Source organism: Rhea americana, unplaced genomic scaffold (assembly GCF_003343005.1).
Source record: "Rhea americana isolate MKP2758 unplaced genomic scaffold, rheAme1 scaffold_267, whole genome shotgun sequence".
Taxonomy (NCBI): Eukaryota; Metazoa; Chordata; class Aves; order Rheiformes; family Rheidae; genus Rhea; species Rhea americana.
In genome coordinates, this window is record NW_028186387.1 from 293,245 (window position 1) to 313,513 (window position 20,269).

At 39.7% G+C, this 20,269-nt stretch overlaps 1 protein-coding gene across 3 annotated transcripts in view; it reads left to right on the forward strand.

Moving 5' to 3' along the window:
• The first annotated feature begins 682 nt into the window (after positions 1-682).
• The window catches only part of LPAR1 (lysophosphatidic acid receptor 1), a 55,741-nt gene continuing 36,154 nt past the window's right edge, over positions 683-20,269 (forward strand). For 2 of the 3 annotated variants that reach the window (XM_085307865.1, XM_085307864.1), the window contains exons 1-2: positions 683-852; positions 14,615-15,362. In XM_085307865.1, the coding sequence (XP_085163991.1) occupies positions 793-852; positions 14,615-15,362 (808 nt within the window). In that variant the 5' untranslated portion in view covers positions 683-792. Of the gene's footprint in view, positions 853-5,287; positions 5,402-14,614; positions 15,363-20,269 lie in introns of those variants that run through there. The other variant, XM_085307867.1, reaches the window with a different exon arrangement.

A 20,269-nucleotide genomic window follows, 5' to 3' on the forward strand; every position in this document is an offset into this window, starting at 1 on the left:
TTTTTGTCTGTTTTGTTTAGTTTTCTTTGCACGAGAGCAGAAATAGCTGCTGAAGCTGATCTGACCTTAACAAGCATAATGGAAATGGAAAGGGCTTCATTGCTGTGGATCTTCTGAACTGACTTTACTGAGCAATTCAGTATAGTCACCTACAGTATATTTCTGGCAAAATAATAAGTATGAGTAAAATACTCTCAGGATGAGAAAAATCTGTCATAATATTTAAATTATTTTTATTAACACAGAAGAAAGATAATATGATAAATGAAATGTAAAACAATAGCTAGTGAAGAAATAAATGTATTCTAACTTCCAACAAGTAGTTTCATGAGTGCTCCTCTGCAGAGTGGAAAAAATATTTTTGTGGAAAAAAGTATTAACACAGTTCTAGCTCTCTACAAGTGATTGTCTTTCCTTGTGAATTTGTGTATTAGCTGCTTTACTGTATTCTGCCTCTGTGAATTCTAGCCCGTGTGGCTGGGCGGTATTCTTTTTTGGTTGCTCTGCACCAAGCTCAGAGGCGCCCTTTGAAACTTCTGCTGGGAGTCTGCTGTGGATGGTCATGCAAGCAAATTGGTTGTGCAAACGCRGAGGCTGGTTCTGCGACAGCAGAGGGGCTTGGGTGTTGGCTGCATACACAGTTCTCTTGTTATTCTCAACAGCTTTTTTCCTTTCGTACTAGGAACAAATGCCAGCATGACTAGGATCTGAGCAAGCATCTCCTTACTCCTACCACGGCTTTGCAGCTGCAGAGGAGGGGTGCCACAGACAGCTGGGGCATTTTGAGATACCATGGATGTCCCCACTGATTTGGTGCTATCCTCCATGATGTCGCAACCAGAGGTGATTGAGGTGAGTAGATCAACRTGAAACTCTGTGATAGTCAACTGACTGAACCCCCTCTTTTTTTTTCCTGTTCCAATTGATTCTTAGCTTTTCTCCTTTCTCACTTTTGAGTCATCAAGGGGATTTTTCCTAAAACCTTGTATCAAAGATGTTTAGCGTTCAGCAAGAATGTTGTAATGCTTTGAGATATGACATTGCTGAGTTAAACAGCCRTTTGTATTTGAACAAAAGGAAATATATGGCAAATTACCATCTTCGTTGTTTCCATGTARGTAGTCCCTGAAGTATGGTTTGAGTTTACTGAGAACAATGTATGCAAAATAGAAGAAGGTCATGTTCAGTTGGAATACTGTCACAAGGAATTTCAGGTTTAGTGTTCCGACCAAAAAAGCTAAGGATTYAAGCCAAACATGGCAATAAAGTTAATAATATGCTTACAATTACTAACACACTAATCTTGTTTTGTGAATCAAATCGTCCATTTCAGACTTAGTATTTATAAATACCTAGGTGATTTTTTCACCTCCATGTACTTGTGTTTTCTGATGCAGTAAATATCACAAACAAAAAAAAAGATGTTAATAGCAATCATTTTTTCATCTCAAAAAAGCATTTTCAAAGTATCTTTGAATTCATTATGACCCAAGTTAATTTTAAGGATATGTGTTTTCCTGAAGAGGGCATTGCAGTTAATTAAAGATAGTACTAATAGAAAAAATGGAGATCTAATGTTTATTTTGCATTTTTGTTTGGTGAAGCTCCTTTGGCTCAGGAAGGCTAGAGCTTTTACTAACAAGCACTGAAAAGTGCATCATTTCACAGAAAACAGCACGAGCCCCAGACCCTAAGGCCTCACCCAGAGTGGGTGGAAGCAGTGTAAAATGTGAAATGAGTTAAATGGGAAGTCAGTTCACAACTTCTTTGTGCTTCTTTTCCTGCTGTATTTCAAATGAATAACCAGTATATTTTAAATCTATTATTTTTGCTTTTCAAGTATCAATCTTTATGAGGGTCAGAGAAGTATTTTCTGTTTTTGTAACAAGACAGAATTACAGATAGGAAGCTAACCTTACATGCATGTGTCCCCTGACGTGTGTGGCTGTTGCTGAACTCCTTCCTGGAGTAAGGCTCCTCTAAGGCACCTCTTGTCTGCTCCAAAATCACACTTGCACCACTGTCTCTCTGAGTTATCTGTTCAAAGCCTTCTTTATGTGTAAGAAATTTGCGTATCTGTTTCAGCATTGCTGTGCAGAGTGAGCACTCTCTTGAAGGSAAAATAAATTAAATTGTGATGCAAATATGAGTAGGAAAAAAAACTGTGACTTGAAAGGATAAAATGGTCTTCAAATTTTGTTGTACTTATAAGTAAATAAATGCATGCTTCCTGTGTTTGCAGAAAGTTTCTGCTGAATTAAATACTGCAGTGGACTTGCATAACTAGACCAAAGATTAGAAACAAATAAAAGATGCCAGTCACTGACATAAAACAAGGCTTGTTAGTACTTGAATGAGATTTGACTTTGGAGGAGAAGAGAAATRGCAACAGGAAAAAAATGCAAGAGTTATATCCCAGTGTGAGATTAAGATTGCAAAATATTGTTCTCTGTACCTCATGTTGTAAAAATAGGCTCTGGTTTGACAGATGATTTCCGCGCAGGCAGCCTAATGTTCGTGAATGAATTGYGGTCAATTTCAGTAAGCCATCATGGATCTGATGGCTGATATAAGGTTTAATCTTCTGTAAAACAGTTCATGGCTCCAAACTGTTGGCTTAGTGCCATGTATATATTGTTTGGGAGTAAGGAATGGCTTTTTAGCAGGCAAGGATGTAATGAAGAAACCACATAGAGCTGAACCATTAAATGAAGGCTTACTGAAGTAAAGTAGTTTTCAGACAGAGAGTGCATGGGATTCCCTTTAACATTYGTGTTCATATTAAAATGACTTTTGAATATAGTTTTGAAGATTATATTGATTAAAATACACCTTTCTCTGGAGCACATTATCTTGCTCTTTAAAACTGAACAGATACCACTGTGTTCTGCAGAAGACATTTAGAGACTAATGTTTAAGAAGGATTTTTTTTTTTTTTTTTTTAACTTGGAAGTAGCCTTGCATACCTTCTGGATGAGCTAGATGGCATCTCATTTAAAAAAAAAAGTACTTTGCTGCTTTCCTTTAAACAATACTTTGCCAGGATAGTTTGTTTCCTTCACATCCAGTGAATTTAGTCTTAGAAAAAAATAGYTTTTTAAAAATATGTATAAATATATATTTATGTGCATATGTATATATATTTATATATGTATGTATATRTGTGTATGTGTGTGTGTGCATCACAGTAATAACTATTTCTCTGTCATCAGTCCTTTAACTACACAAACAAGCACAGACTCTTATTTATTGCTGGGGATAATCTTGGAGACTTCAACAGGATTTTTTGCAATCAGAAGCCCACTTTAATAGGTTTATACTTAGCTTTGAATCCTATAAATGTTTGTGGTGGCACCACAGTGAGAAAAATTCTTACTAATTTAATTGTAAGTGGTGTCTGTCTCAGATTTGTTTTCTGAGACAGGTGAAAAAAGACTCACATTTTGGAAATTTAGCTAAGTTTTTGAAAATTGCTTCTTGATACCGGGTATGAAATTATTATTATCATTTTTAAAAAAATTATTGTTGCTAGGTTAACACAGAAACAGGTTTTAGTACTTTTGTATGGCCTCCAAAAGTAACACATTTTCCATAGCAGAGTCTCTTCATATCCTCTCTACTTGCTGACCTCTCTGCAACTTTCTGCTCCAGCCTTCTTTCCCCCTTCAGTATCTTGCTACCAGAGATAAGGAATGATGATTTAAGGAATCTTGGCCACTTTTAAATGTGAAGGATAAATAAAGTTCTAGGATAGTGGCCATCCATGGCTGAAAACAAGGTATAGAAAGTGGTTCTGACACTGTGTTCCCAACACATCAAAGTCAATTAAAAGAAAAATTTCCAGAATATGCTTTGATTTTTGGACAATGGAGCACTATTTTGAGGCTGAATCTAGTAATTTCAAGTTAGAAAAGCCATTCTAATCCTAAAGAGAGAGAAACAGCAAAGTAATAAAACTTCTTAAGTTTTTAAGTTGGTAGATKTAATGGCTTCCTACCTCCCCTCTGTATGTACAAAAATTTATCATAGAAACCTGATTAGTCTGATAATGCAGTGAATGGAAAGTTAGAGAATTCCATAGGAAGCATTTAGCGTTCTCTGAGGACCTTGTTGCTTGCAAAGAGGAAATAGAACAAGTGATGTTTAAAAGTAATTTACTCTGTGGAGTGATTATTATCTTCTCCCTGGCTTTGTGAATAGCAGAAGATGAATTCTGCTGTAAAAGCTTTGAAGAAGAAATGTTTTGAGCCCTACTTGCTTAATGAACTAGGGCTTCCAAGACTGTCCAAAAATATTTTTTTAAGAAAAGATCCATCATTCTCTCCCTCTTTGCTTTTGCCAGCAGTAGATTTTACCAGCCAAATACTAGAAGTAAATGAATATATTTAAGTAACTGCCTTGCAGCTGTTCCAAAGAAAAATCCAAAGCAGTTTTTATTATTATAGTGGCCTTTCGTGCCTGTGTGGTTAGCAAAATCACTTTTTTTCACTGTTTGAAACTGAATGCATCTCTGTTTTCTCTTCCTTTTGTTCAAATCAGATTGGAAAAGGCTAAACTATCTTTGCTGTCCTTATGTTTATGGAGACTGCGGTGATGARACAGAGAAAGGCACGGAGAAGAAAATGCAAATTTTATTTCCATGTGCCAGTGCATTGCCATTGCAAGTTCTGCTTCACCTCGTCTCTCTTTTCTTTCATCAAACACACTATAGAGCAGCCTTTGATCTTTCCACTGATTCATTGACTAACCTTGAGAAGCAGAAGAAAGGAGAGAAGTGTTCCATGCCAGCTTCCACCTTACATCGCTATTTCCTGGGGCAGCAGGAATCAGAGTTGCCTCTCTAAAATAAAGGAGCATGATAAACTCTTAGATTTTGCCTTTCGGGAAAGCTCTATCTACTGGAGGATCAAGAGTACTACTGATTGCTTGTGGGAAGTAGCAGTGACAACAGCAGTTTTGAAAATGCTGTCTAGGGTATGCTGTAAATTGCATGAAACATTCTGTCAGGAAGTTGAATATGGACATATGGACAGGGAATTTAGTAGCCAGTGTCAAAATGGGAAAATAGTCTCTCCAGTGTTCTAGTTCTTATAGCTAAATATGGTTGTGACTTAAATTAGGTAAACTGCTTCTCTTTTCAGGGCTTTTCTGCCTTGCGGGTCTTTTTTCAGGTAGTCTGCAGAACGGTTATTCTCAGTAGCTTTTCCCTTTTTATGGGGATGCTAGAGAACAGTGTGCTACGGAGTGGAACTGATGTTGTTCCCCTTTCCCCAACAAAACGCAGTATGATTCACATTCTGGATTTGGTGCCCAAATCTGTGGACCCAGCAGAGTGCACTGCATTTTTCTCGCCTTCCAGACAAGCAAACATTAACCTGTGTACCACAACAGACCTCTGATGGTAAGTTAAATGAGAGAAAGAGGGAAATGGTCAGACAAGCAGAAACAAACTGTGATTAAATCTAAATCTATTCAATGCCGTAGGAGAAATTTAAGTATCAATATGCAATTTTTATGACGTTAGATGAACTCACCAGGTACTCTTAATAAATCTCTATTTCATTCAAAGACTGACATTGCCTTACAGACTGCTGCTTGGTACAATATGAATACTGATAGGGGACCCATTAGTACAGAGCCCTGACTGAAAGAGAGAGACTTTTGTGTGTTCTATTTCACAAAAAGGTCCATCAAAGCAAAATAAAATTAAACTATGAAATTTATATTGCCATTGTGCATTTGCAGTGCTAAACCRAGGATAGTCTTCTTATTTCCATTTTGAAATCTTGTTTTACAGCCTCAAATTAAATATTCTATGCCCGCTAACATAATTCTGAATCAGCATTTTGCCTAGAGGCTAAATCTCCCGAATGCCCACTTTGCTAGTTTGCTCTATGAATAGGGCTGGTAGGAGTGCCTTAGGGATGGAAGTAACCTCAGTAGCCTACAGCATGCTTTCATCAGAAAAGACCAGTCTTTCAGCTACTGGAACCAGCAAATAACTCMTGGCTTGGCTCACTGAGCACAGAGTTAGGCCCAAAGGAGGCATGTTTCAATTCATTATGCATGGAAACTCACCTGGGTTGCTGGAAGTGTACTTTTGGGTTTTCAGTGTGTGTTCCCCCCCACACACACGTACTCTGAAGGCTTCTAAARCAGTACAAGTAGGTCCAACATAGCACCTCTGCTCATTGGTTCCTCTGTCATCAGTGTCAGGAAGTTGTCATTGATGCTTTCTAGGAACCTCCTGAATTGCCTGTGCCTTGCTGTGTTGTCCCTCCAGCAGATACCAGGGTGATTCAAGTCCCCCATGAGGATTAAGACCTCTTAATATGAGGCTCCTCCCAGCTGTCTGTGGACAGCTACTTCATCTGTCTGTCATCATCTACTACTTCTTCCTGATCAGGTGGCCTACAGCAAGCACCCATAACAGTGTCATTTGTGTTAATTTGCCCCTTAATACTTGTCCATAAGGTTTCGACCAGCATATCCTCCACCTCCAATCAGAGCTCTGTGCATTTCTGCTGCTCTCTAACATAAAGGGCAACTTCACCTCCTCGCCTTCCTGTCCTGCCCTTCCYAAATTTAGAGTCTGTAGCCATCCGTTGCAGTATTCCAGTCATGTGAGCTATCCCACCACATTTCTTTGAGGAGAGAAAAATTCCTCGTTTCCTCTGAGGAGGAATTACTTTCCTGTGAGAGTGACAGAGCACTGGAACATGTTGCGCAGAGAGGCTGTGGAGTCTCCTTCTCTGAAGATATTCAAAACCCACCTGGATGTTATCCTGTTTAATGTGCTCTAGGTGACTCTGCTTGAGCAGGGAGGTTGGACTGGATGATCTCCAGAGGTCTCTTCCAATCTTACCAATTCTGTGATTCTGTGATTTCTGTAATCRCAATGAAATCATAGCCCTGCAACTGCACACAGATCTCTAGTTCCCCCTGTTAATTCCTCATGCCCTGCGCAAGCATTTCAGACATGCATCTGAGCATGCTGATATCTCAGAAGGACCCGTCTTGTACGCGCTTCCTTACTTGCCTGTAAATACTTGAGGTGCCTCCACCACCTGTTTTGTTGATTGTGTAGTCTCTATAGCTCTCCTCAGTCTTTCCTAGTTTAAAGTTCTCCCTGCCTGGATGGACAGCCTGTTGGCAAAGGTGCATGTGGACCACTTAGTGAGGTGGATCCCATCTCTCCCCATCAGTTGTTGATCTTCAAACAAGCTCACATGGTCATAGAAACCAAAATCCTGTTGTCAACATCAGCTGCGCAGCCAGTTGTTAACTCACGGTATCTGTCTGCTCTTCCTCAGATCCTTTCCCCTCATTGGCAAGATCAAAAAAAAAATAATAATATCTGTGCCTCCATACCCCTGACCACTGCCCCCAGAGCTCTATGGTCAYGTTTGGTACTTTCCAAATTGCCCTTAGCTGTATCATTGCTGCCCACATRGAGTCAGAAGAGTAGACAGGATTTGGCAGTCTCTCCACARCATCCCAGATCYGAGTCCCCAGCAGGCAGCAAGCCTCTCTAGAAACGAGGTCTGGTCAGTGCATGGATGCCTTTGTCCTCTACAGCAGGGAGTCACCCACTGTTAGCACTTGTTGCTTCCTCCGCCTGCTTCTGCATGGCACAGAGTCTATTGGCCCAGATGCTTCACTTGAAAGCACACCTAATCCTTGTCAGTTTTGAGGGCAGTGAACCTGTTCATCAACATCAACTGCAAGTCTTCAGGAGAAGCAGGAGCCTTCCTTTTGGTGAGAAGTTACCAGATCCTACCCTTGCCTTCCTCAGAGTTACCACTTACAGTCCCAGATGGCACAGACCTGACCTGCATCTCCACTGCTTTGGGGGCTTGGGACTCTTGGTGCTGCGGGATCTCTCAGAAGATTCTGCCTCTCTTGCTCATTCCCTCTGGTGGGCAAGTCCAGCTGCAGCCGSGATATGTGCCCTGTAGTTTGTCACCACCATAGCTGAGGGTGTATGCACTGTTCTGAACAGAGATGAGGACCCGTTCTTTACCTCTTCTATGCAAAGTGCTGCCTCTGTTGACTGTGTTCAGGGAGCTGCATKCCAGGCCAGGCTCTTGTATAGTCCTCTCCTGGCTACTGTCTAAAAGGATTTCCCGTCCTTTCTCTGTGTYGCCCTATCTCTCTCTGTCTCTGCCCCCTACTCCGTCCCTCTTCATCTTTCTGTCTCTCTGTCTTGCTGTCTCCCTGTGTGTCTTGTAGAATTTTTTTTCTAACTCTTTTGGAATTTTCATTTCCAAAATCTCTTTCTCTATATATATATTTTTTAAGTTTCTGCAGTGAAAGAGATTTTGTTTGCATGTGTGTGCCTCATTTCTGCAGCAGTAGAAAGTGCAATTATTTGAAACTATGGAGTTAACAAATTTGAGGTCTGTTAGACCAGCTGTGTTTGCTCCTGATCTTCACTGTTTTTCACTAATGCTCTTTTGTTTGAATAGTGAATTACATACTTCCTGATTTATCTATCTTGAAAAGCTGTAGAGTTGAGTCTAGGCATTTCAAGCCTAATAGCTGTGTGCTCTAGCATCTTCCAGAAGAAAAGCGTTTTTAGAGTTAGCTGGACTTCCTGCTCTCACCCGTTCTTTTTTAACCCAGAGAAGCTATTCTGAGCATGTTTTTATAATAATTGACTGTGAATAAGCACTAAGGAAGGTCAACACCCTCACTGGTTTTATAGTCAATCTGTGGAGGTCATAATCATAGCTTAAAACAGGATCTGTGTCATTTGTGAATTATACCTTCCAGTAGTAAAATTATTTCTTTTTCCACAGTTGTTAGTGACTGAGTCTTTCTGAACACTAACTATCTAGATATGTTAGATTGCCCTTTTCAGGTGTAAACTGTTGGGTACAAAGGACTTCTCGATTCCTTTTTTGGGGGGTATTTGGAACATTTGCTATACATAAAATGCAGTAACAACACCACCTGTCACAAAAACATCTTAAGATTATTGGGTATGCAATCTGTGGCCACAAAGATCATATGTAAGTTTGTGCTTTGTTGTATCATATGAGAGTAATGGGACTTTGCAATGGGATTTATTTTCTCATGTTTTTTCAGTTGAGAGAAGTGAAAAATGATTCTAGTAAAATAAAGACATGGCCTATTGTGAATAAACTGCCAAATCTATTATACAAAAAGTTTTTATTAATACCCATCAAACAGGTTCTTTGAGAGATGCAGTTAGGCAAAGGATGAGTAAAAGACTTTTATTTTGGTAGATATTTTATATTATTTTATGCTTTCTTTGTTTGGGTATAAATAGTTATAAAAGGCGTAATAGGTATAAGCCTGTGACAAAGCAGGACCCTTCTCTCAAGACTTTCTTGTTTTTGGACATTTGAATTAATTATTTGAGTAAATGTTTCCTCTTAACTTCTACTTTTATCTTTAAAGAAAAGAACATTTTTCCCCTGGATTTTTGATCTTGTTTCCTTTGCATTTTGCTGTTAGACAATGGTTTATGCTTTTCATTAGATAATGGAGATTTTTTTTTGTTGGAATATCAATTTTTTTCTCATCTGTTACAACTTTACTTTTACAAAACACATGGTTTTGCAGTTGTGGGTTGAGAAATTATTCACATGTTGATTCACTTATTCCTATACTTATTCACTTGCATTTATTTTAAACATATTCTTAATTGATGTCCTTATTTGGGGATTTTAAAATTGGCTGTTCCCCTCAATTTTTTAAGCTTAGCTTTCCTGGAATGCTGGTGAATTTCAGAGTATTTAGCTAAACTCAAAGCAGTGCTACTGCTTTTCCATTTTCCACTGTGCTAAATGCAGAGCTGTAAACCATCTGTTGCTGTTCTGGAATCCTATGCTACGATTTCCAGTTCTACATTTCCTTTGAAACAATTTTTGGATTTCTGGAGAACACTGAGAATGATAATTTTTTTTTTTCAGGATCCAAGAGTAACTGCCTCTAACTTGAGAGTTCATCCTCAATAGGATGAGTCTACCCTGAGTCTTACAAACTTCAAGTTGGATAACATTCACACAGTTGAGCTCTTTGGCTTGCATGTGACTTTTTATCTCTTCTCTGTATTCTGGGAAAAGAAAATGACAGCATGTCAAGGTTAATTCAGTAAAAGAACAGAGAAAAGCTGACAGTGTTTGGAGAGCTTTGGGTTAAAATATTTAGTTTTCTTGAAAAATGAAAACATTTTTGTGGCTTCCAAGTTTTAAAAGCTCTGTTAAAGTCAGACTTCAGTATTCTAAGAATGTTCAGCTCTGTTTCTCGGAGTGAGAAGTAAATGTGCCCACATATGTTGGGGGCTTTCTTTTCTTTGCTCTCTCTTGGGTGGACTGGCTGGTTCATTTTTGATTTGTGCACTGTAGAACTCTGCAACCTCCTAGGTCCCAGGTGGGGTTTATAGATTGATCATTTAGTTAGATAATGCTTCCTTTAGAAAACATCATTCAATAGTGTTTGAAAACTCCTCAATGTTTATTTTTCATCCTAAGCATCTTTTTGTTCGCAGTCCTCACCGATGGACTGTCATTCACCACCAAGCTTGAGAGCTCCTCTCTCAAGTTTGTACTCCAGGCAACCAGCCCCTTTTTCATTCATATCTCTTCCCCCGAAAGGAAAAAGTGATAATGGACTGCTTGCCACCTTGCCTTGATTCTACGGTTTGCTAATGCCTCACTCCGCTCTTTAAGCTATGCTGGAGGTCTGGGGGCAAGAACAAGATTTCCCGAGCATGAAACACTAGAGGGAACATAGTTTATGCAGGCTCTTCTTCCCAGTCTCCCCATTTCCACCCTAGTGGTGTCTCGTACCATGGCCAGATGGCTGTTCTTGTCGTGTGTGGAAAGGAGCCAAAAGGACAAGTATAAGAGAAAGTGATTGGAAAGGCCTGTGCCAAGCTGGCATTCTTGCCAAGTGATGACTGGATGTTGACTACAGAAGCATAGTGAGTTTTATTTATTAAGTCCTGATGTTGAATTTCCTGACCTTCTTGCACCATATTGTGGTTGTAACTAGCTCTCAGATTTTACAGAGGTTTAACTCCCTGAACTCAGGTTGGGAGAACCCTGTCTTGTGAATTAAATCATCTTTGTATGATTAAAGAAACTTTAGTTTTAGCCTGCTATTATTCCAGTCTGTTTCATCTGTCTCATTTAGTTTATAATTCAGATATTTTCTTTTTCTACACAAATGTGTCCTAGAGGTTTAGTTAACRTGGACATTCACAGCTCAGTTTGCTTTAAACTTCTATTAAGATAAACTAAATGGATGAGGTAAATCTTGGGGCACTGAACATCTGGCTTATGCAGGCAATGAAACAGACTGAGCAAGGCTTCAGGAAATTACGATATAAACTTCCCTACCCCTTTTCCTTCAGGGGCAGGGGAGAAGAAGGGTCTGCCTGCTTGCATATGCCATTATGATATGTTAACACTTTCAATATTCACAGATATGTTCTGTTTCCATCTTGCTTGGGCCTTTGCAGTCAGATAGCATTATTATGGATAAATGTGATGCCTTGGAATCTGCATGCTCAGAGGTTAAAATCATTATGACATCTGCTAAAACTGGAGATAGCTGATAATCTGGAAGTCTGCTGTTTGAACTTTGTCAGCAAACTATACCTTTATTATAGTCACAGCTAGGCTTGTTTATCATGCTTGTCCATTATCAAGACATAAGCATACTGCAGTCTTGCAATTGCAGTAGTAAACATGAATCAATTTCCAATTTAATTCTCAAGAGCAAACACCTGTGTAGCCGAGGCACTGAAGTGCTCAGCTTTCCCTTGGGATTTATGAGATTGCTCTTAATGGAGAGTCCAGGTTTCAGAATAGGATGCTTAGAAACAAAACTTCTTTCAAAACCCCTTCCACAAGCAGAGTGATGTGTTCTAGTGTCTCCAAAAACTACAGAAGTAGCCCATGAGCTATACCTCTTGCATTACACAGCTGTGGTTGTGTTTTGAAATTACCAATCTAACTCTGTATTTTATTCTGTACATCACGTGCTCAGCACTGGCATGGCATTTTGTGAATAAGACAAATGCACTGCACTTATCATTTCATATTAGAGAAAGGTTTGTTTTATCATATCTTGTTTCAGAGCTCATATGAAAAAGGTGGTGAGGGTATTATGAAGTCAAGAGGATATTTCACACTCTAAGCCTATGTGCAAAACAAAGCCAAAAACAGAAAAAATCTGTACCATATTTTAAATTTCTGAAATAACTTAAGATGTATTTTTCCATGTGTAACWAGCCTCCTAGCAGGGGCAACAGTGGAGGAGGAATTGTTAAATACGAGCAGCAGCCATCTGAAAGGAAAATTTATATCAGCAAATACAGAGACAAAGATAGAATTTATTCAGGATCATGGAAGTCCACTAGATTTTGGAATCCCAACCTGCTGTATAATGCAGACTATCAGACTGTATCCAGATATTCTTATAGAGAGCAAAAAATCAGCGCAGTCACATTATTAATACAAATATTGGCAGACCCTGTAAGGGCCACTAATTCATTCTTATGACTTCCTCTCTCCCTTAAGGGTTCTTTTACTTGACCTGTTATTACCACACAGTCTTTAAGCAACAAATTAAAGCCAGATGTCTTATAGCTAGGTCTCCTTTTGTTTAGTATCCCTTGTAAATCAGTTTTTCTATGGAGCGGAGACTTCACAAGAGAACTTTTAAAATTCATAAATAATTAAGACTGAAAGGTTTCTGACTTAAGGGTTAAGGTATCCTGGAGGAACAATAAAAAATTTATAGTCAGTGTGCTGAGAAACAGTATTTGCTCTGGCTTTTTATTATTCTGGCTCTGCAAATGTTTCTGATCCATGTTTAAGTTGGAGTTTAAATCATTCCAAAAAGACCTTTTCTTCTTTAACACAGATCTACCTGCCATGTAACACATTTAGGATAGATGTGGAAAGTTTTGTATGTTGCTCTTTTCGAATTGGCTTAATTGTGTTGCCAARGAGATGCAAATCAATACAAACAGAAGTAGATTTTGGTAATTTCAAGGAGTTCTTTATCAGATACCATTTTCTCTTGGGTCCAATGGCAAATTCTGTCTCCCTGTTGCATACCTTTTAGCTTCAACATCTGAGTTAGGTTAGCCATATGGTTTTCTATGGAGTGGCTGGAGCTGTCCAAAAGATGGGAGTGAGAGGGTGGGGGAGGTTGCTTGCTTTAACGGGAAGAGATTCTTATCTTTTAATGTTGTTGATCCATTCTTTTGTTAGGCTTATTACCAGCTTGGGTTCTAAAACTAGTCTTCTTTTTATAAGAATTTGAGTTCAGTCAGCAGTGTTCCACAGCTATAAAACTGGTGTGTTGGCCTTGAAAGCCAGGTCTCCAGAGTCTCTTTAGCCAGAGATTTTTCTGACATAATTTTGGGGAGTTTTATTTCAAGTCTTCTTTGTTAAGCTATATTAAGCTTTGTTAAGCAACCAGCATGTTTTTCGGAGGTTTGTGGGGGTTTCTTTTTCCTATCTGCCACAAGGTTTGCCTTTTGGGAATTGTACCTTTAATAATTGATTATAAATTAGGAAGGAAACTTGTTAAGCATTTTCTTGTCAGCCAAGGGTTTTAAGGAAAAAACTAAAACTTCTAATGGAATATTCTAATGGAATATAAAACTGGTTTGTTGCACCCGTAACAGTACTAAGCAGACTACTCTGAAAGGAAAATTATTCTTGTATTTCCTGATATAGCAATAACAATACTTAATACAAAAAATAAAGTTTGATGCTTTTAATACTGTTAAGGCACAAATTGCATTCCTCTTTCCTTGCCTCATTCCTCCTACTCCAAATTGGAATAAGTCAGGTCAGATAAGTTACACTTAAAGGCACAGGGCTAAAGGAAAGTAACCTTGTTTTAGAAATGTGCCTGATGGAAAATGAAGAACGCTCCTAAAGAGACAGTAGCATGCTCTTTTTATTGGTCATCAGAGAACTTGATGCTGTGTAGACTTTGGAGCAGGCACAACCACTGACCCTGCTAATTTACAGTTTTAGAGTATATGGATAATCTTAATTTAGGGTGCTCTTCCCTGTTTCTAACACAGCAGGAGAACAAGAAGTGTCTGTGGTTGGACCTGAACGTGTCAAAAACTTACTGGGAAAATAATCAACTTCCTCTTCTTTGAGGAGCTCTTTTCTCACACAGTTACAGCCAAACAATAGTATTATGCACTAGTAACATAAATAAGATGCTGTGTAACAGTTATTTTTTTTTATTATTATGAATCGCATGCYTTATTATCTAAGTGAATTTTTCAGTTTGTCTGCTTGGCCAGAAGTTCTTATATTTACTGTGTAGTTCACAACTACATCAGAAATCATTCTATATCCCAGAGCAGATGGAGGCATTTCTAGTAGTTTCTGATCTGGTTGCTGTTACTAGCTTCATAAGAACAATTGTTTGCAAGTTGTGGAATGCTATTTGTTCTGAAAAAATAAATTTATTCTGAAGCGTGTTGTCTTCMTGCCTTCAGTGCCTCTCCTTGCTTTCTGGGCATGCTTTATCCATGGAGGCAATTGTATGGTCAGTGGAATGTTTTCAGTTCTGATGTCTTTTTTTTTCCCTCTTCTTTCAGTCCACAGCCATGAGTGAACCACAGTGCTACTACAATGAAACCATTGCCTTCTTTTATAACCGGAGTGGAAAATATCTAGCCACTGAATGGAACACTGTCAGCAAGCTTGTAATGGGCCTGGGGATTACCGTCTGCATCTTCATAATGCTGGCCAACCTCTTAGTTATGGTGGCTATTTATGTCAACCGCCGATTCCACTTTCCTATTTATTACTTAATGGCCAACTTAGCTGCTGCAGACTTTTTTGCAGGTCTGGCCTACTTTTACTTAATGTTTAACACAGGACCCAACACTAGAAGATTGACTGTAAGCACCTGGCTTCTCCGTCAGGGTCTCATTGACACTAGCCTGACAGCCTCTGTAGCCAACTTGTTGGCCATTGCTATCGAGCGGCACATTACAGTCTTCCGTATGCAGCTACATACTCGGATGAGCAACCGGCGAGTGGTGGTCGTAATTGTTGTTATCTGGACGATGGCCATTGTAATGGGTGCCATACCAAGTGTCGGCTGGAACTGTATTTGTGATATCACTCACTGCTCCAACATGGCACCGCTCTATAGTGACTCCTACCTGGTCTTCTGGGCTATTTTCAACCTGGTCACTTTCGTGGTCATGGTAGTCCTGTATGCTCATATCTTTGGGTATGTCCGCCAAAGGACTATGAGAATGTCCAGGCACAGTTCTGGACCCCGCAGGAACCGGGACACCATGATGAGTCTCCTGAAGACTGTGGTCATTGTACTTGGTAAGTGTTTATTTCATCCTCCATGTTTTTCCCCTTCTGTTTCTTATCAGATGATCTCARTAATGTACATCAATTTCGGACAGATCAGCAACAGTTCAAGATATTTGCAGGAGAAAGGGACTATAAGAACTGCCAGTGTTCATTACAGTCCTGCAGTTAAGTTAGTTTATGGAATTGACTATTAAGAAATTTGGTCACTGAGCCCTGTAACATACAAGGTTGCTCTACTCAGCCCTGATGAGGCCTCCTCTTGAGTACTGAGTCCAGTTCTGGGCTCCCCAGGACAAGAGAGACATGGAGCTACTGGAGAGAGTCCAGCRTAGGGCTACRRAGRTGATCAGAGGGCTGGAGCACCTGCYCTRYGAGGAACGGCTGYGAGAGCTGGGCCTCTTCAGCCTGGGGAAGRGAAGCCTGAGGGGGGATCWKATCAATGTGTRYAAGTACCTGAAGGGAGGGTGCCAAAGGGATGGGGACAAACTCTTTTCAGTGGTGCCCAGTGATGGGAAAGAGGCAGTGGGCACAAACTGAACCACAGCTGYCTGAATATGAGGAGGAATTTCTTCCCTGTGAGAGTGACGGAGCACTGGCACAGGGTGCACAGAGAGGCAGTAGAGTCTCCTTCTCTGGAGATATTCAAAACCCACCTGGATGTTATCCTGTTTAATGTGCTCTAGGTGACTCTGCTTGAGCAGGGAGGTTACTGGATGATCTCCAGAGGTCCCTTCCAACCTCAACCATTCTGTYGTTCTGTGATTCCATGATAAGTACTTCAGAAAGCAGTGAAGAACAAGACACTCAAGATGTAAGAGTCTTCTGCAGCAGTGCAGGCTTAAACTCCATTGCAGCAGCCTATGCTGTGTGGTACTCAGCCTTTTGCCTTTAAAGAAGCCAAATGGCTGCAACCTTAGTGGGGGGGGCCTCCATCTATCATTTAAGTCCATATTGTCCTCTTTTTGCCGGGCAAAACATGGTGTGCATATTCAGACAATACTCGCATGTATGGAAAGTAATTAAGGGCTACAGACAATTGATAAAAAGATTTCATATGTTAAATAGAACTGCCTGTGAATTTAGCACTGGTCTCTGCAATAATAAGTTGCAAATCTGAATATCTGTTAATTTGTTAATCCTGAAAGATAACATGGGAGGAATCAGTGTGCTTTAGCATAATGCCGAGGAAGTCCCTAAGCTTCAGGGGATGTATGGAAGATGGGGAAACATGAGGCAAATGTCATGACACATTTTGAAGTCGGAGGCTTCCTCTCTTGTGGCTCACTGCACTTGCTTTTGGTCTGGAACTCTCAGTTTTCTTGTGCAAAAACACAGACTGGATTTTGGGCACTATCCCTTTGTGATTTTCCATACAGTTTGATCTGCTCTTTGTCRTTGCAAACAGTGAGCAGCAGGAATCCAGGGATGATGCTGATCATCCCTTTGTCCGAAGGAGTGTTCCCAGCTGTGGGATACGGCAGGGCGGTACCCAAGTCTCTTGGGATCCTAGCCCTGGCTGCATGGTGATGTTGCCTTTGTATTCTTTTCTATAGATGCAACTATATCCAGTCTGCCAAGAGCAAAACTTTGCCTTCTTTCTTGCATCACTGTCCTGATTTTCATGGCTTGGCACTGTGACTTGTGCCTTCTAGCAGTTACTGTCTGCACAAACAAAGCAGGATAGTTACAAAGCTCTGATGTAGTAAAAATTCTTACCTTAGTTCGAGAAGGAATTTTTTACTATCTGACTAGTAACTTGACTTTTAACCAGAATATGAACTGTATAGACTAACCTGTTCAATCATTGATGACTTGTGTTCTTATATGTCTCTTCAGGGAAAGAATACCTCTTTGAGTTTTGTGAGGGAGTGTGGAGTGGTGGGCAAAGCCTCTTCTCACTGCCTGTTTTTTTGGTAATCTGCCCTTTCCTACCTCCGTGATTCTTTGAGCAAAGTCAAGATGAAGGGGTCTGAAAACAAAGAAAACTCAAATTTTGCAGACTTCTAGTAAATTGAAGTTACAGTTTTCCCTTCTGTATGACTTGCTGTTCATACAGCAGTGTAATATAYACTATGAAGAGTAAGACTGATTCGGACTTTAAAGACAAAAAAAAATAACAAGAAATAGTAGGCATTTTTACTACTGCTATGTGGAGTTGTAAGAGTACATAAATAAAAGTCAATTAATAAATTGCATTGGTAGTCATTAGCAAGCTTGCATGGGACTAGAGCTGTGTGTGTCTAGTCACTGCACTCCTTTCTCCTGTTGGTATGAACAGAGGTCACTCTGAAGATGTGTTGGACCCAGTGTGGCTTCAACACTTGAGGTATATGTAGAATATGAAGTATGTTACTTTCTTTTTCCCTGATATTGGTCTGGAAACAACAGAACAACTCTGGAGGTTAGATAGCATTAGTCAGACTGATGGAGATTCAAATTTAATTGCGATGTAGTTCAGTAACAGCTCGGATTCTTCATTTAGATTGATTTAAGATTTGTCAGGATTGCAAGTAGCACATGATAAAATTTTCTGCAAAATTCAAGAAAATCAACAAGACTTTCTCATTTTTTTTGTTATTGATGCAGTTAAATTTATTCATGGGTTTTGCACACATTCTGCCTTAGCATCTCTTCTGATCTACATAAGGTGATTTATAGGGAGAGGGAATGTGTTATTTTATTAAATCTGTTGACTATAGTTGGAAGAAAACAGAGGATCTGCCAGGCAGCCACTTTCTTCATTCTTTATTTGGATCTAGATCTGCAAAATGGCAATGAATAAACCTCTGAGCTTATTGGGCATGAGGTCTTTGAGATTGGTGGGAGTCTTTTTCTTTTTTTTTTTTTTTTATCTGAACAGATCTAGTTCTTTTCAAGTCAGCTAGCCCTCTACTTCAGTATTATTTTGGAAAGGAGTTTTTTCAAGGAGTTTTTTGGGTTGGAACAGTTAAGTTACAGAGCCATAGAGAGAAATGATTTTTTTAAAAATTATTTTCATTGAGCAATTTTGCAAGGCCTTTCTCTGCTGTAAGGCATTTCAGAACACACACTGTTTCATTTGGTATTGCACAGTAAAGAAGTAGTAATACTTTCATCTCCATGTCACCTCTGAGACTCAACTGCAAGATAAAGAGGACAGACAAACAGCTTTAAAAAAATAACGTGGAGCCAGGAAGCAGAAGCGGGGGCATCTGCAGTATCTTGTGATGCAAAGTTTCCTATGTCAGGGTATTATGCTGACTGCTAGCTGATCCATGGGATGATCTCAGTGGTTGCCATCAGCAAGATAAGTACTCTTCTGAATTGCTGAATTTGGGAGATTATTTTCTGGTTTAAAAAACAAACAAAAGTCACTTAGATGCTCTGTTTAGGAGATATCACTGGATGAAGTAGACAGTGCAGTACAGTCAGCCTGTTGATCGGTGTGTAACATGGTGCTCTTAGACTGCTCAAAGTCTACTTGCAAGTCTGTTTTAAAATTTTCGTGAGAGAAAGATTTCATTTCAAGCATAGTACTTCCTGAATGCCTTTTTGCAAAGGTAGTGGGGAAAGGCAGAAAAGGTGGTTCTCTTAAGCTGCATGGAGGAGCCTGGTGAATGTTTATCGGATACTATCTGGCTTATTTTCTTTTTTGCATCAGTAAACTTCGGTGACACAGAGTAAAAGAACCCTGCCTTATTTAGTGATCCAAAGCAGGATAATACATAACTATTTGAGGCAGAACTCAACTTTTTGCTGAAAGGAGAAGGGAAAAGAAATGTTTCAGTTTATTCTTAAGACCTCTTCTCCTGTCTGTGATGGCCAGCAACTGAATCAGGAATGGGGCTGATGTGTGTCAGCCCCCTTAGCCAGAAGGAGGCATTTTGATTTAAAGGAGGAGAGTACCCTGGGAACTGAAGACAGCTCTAAACTGGAGGCTGAGTAAACCTATATCACGCATAGAGAAGAGCAAAGTAGTCCTCTTTTTAGCATCTGTATTAAAATGCTTCTCACCCATGAGTAACAACAACTGCAGTTTGGACAGCCATGAACCATTCATTTAACTTTTAAACGTACGTTAACTGGTCTTTGTGAAATTGTCACCTTATTGATTGTACTCAGAAGCAGATCTTCACTTGTGCGTGTAGATCATCATCTTTTCCCCTGTCTTTATCCATGCTATACTTTGCATGGGGCTGGAGGGGGAAGAGAGTAACACAAGAGCTTCTTGTTTGTTAGCTGCCTAACACTGCCTGCCTTCCCTGTGCCTTGCTGCCTTGTTCCGAGAGGACAAGAGCCACCCCAAAAGGGGGAGGAAAAGCCCCGTCCTGATGGCGATGCTGTCAGCGTGTGTGAGGTGGACGCCAATCGTGTTTCATAAGAGGGCTCATTGTTTGGCTAATGACTAAGGCGGCTTGACACTCCGGCTGGGGCAGTCGGGATCTGGCACACTGCGTCATCCCACAGAGCTAGTAGGATGTTGAATCCTGCGACCAAGTGAAAAGCAGAGAACGGATTTTTTTTTCTTTTCTTTTCATGCCCTTTTGTTTTTTTCTTCTTGAGTAAAATATTTTAAACAGAAGGAAGTGATTTCATGGTTGAGCTCTTTTTCCTATAACAAGGCTCCTTTTGAAATCTTTTGAATGTAACAAAGAACATAAAGCTCTTTCTCTAGAACATGTTTTTTTTTTTTTTTTTTTTTTTTTTTTTTTTTTTTTTTTTTTTTTTTGCACTGAGACTTAAGCAGAATTGATCTGTATACCACAAGTGGCCATAAAATTTTGCCTGGGTTGGCTTGAAATTCAATGACACTTTGCATTTCACCACTACTATTTGTTACATTTAAATGAGCAGTGAGGGAAGCAGGCAGAAACCTATACAGCAGGCTTAAAGTTGGTGTCTTCCCTCTCATCCTCTCCTTTTTTTGTAATCTTTGT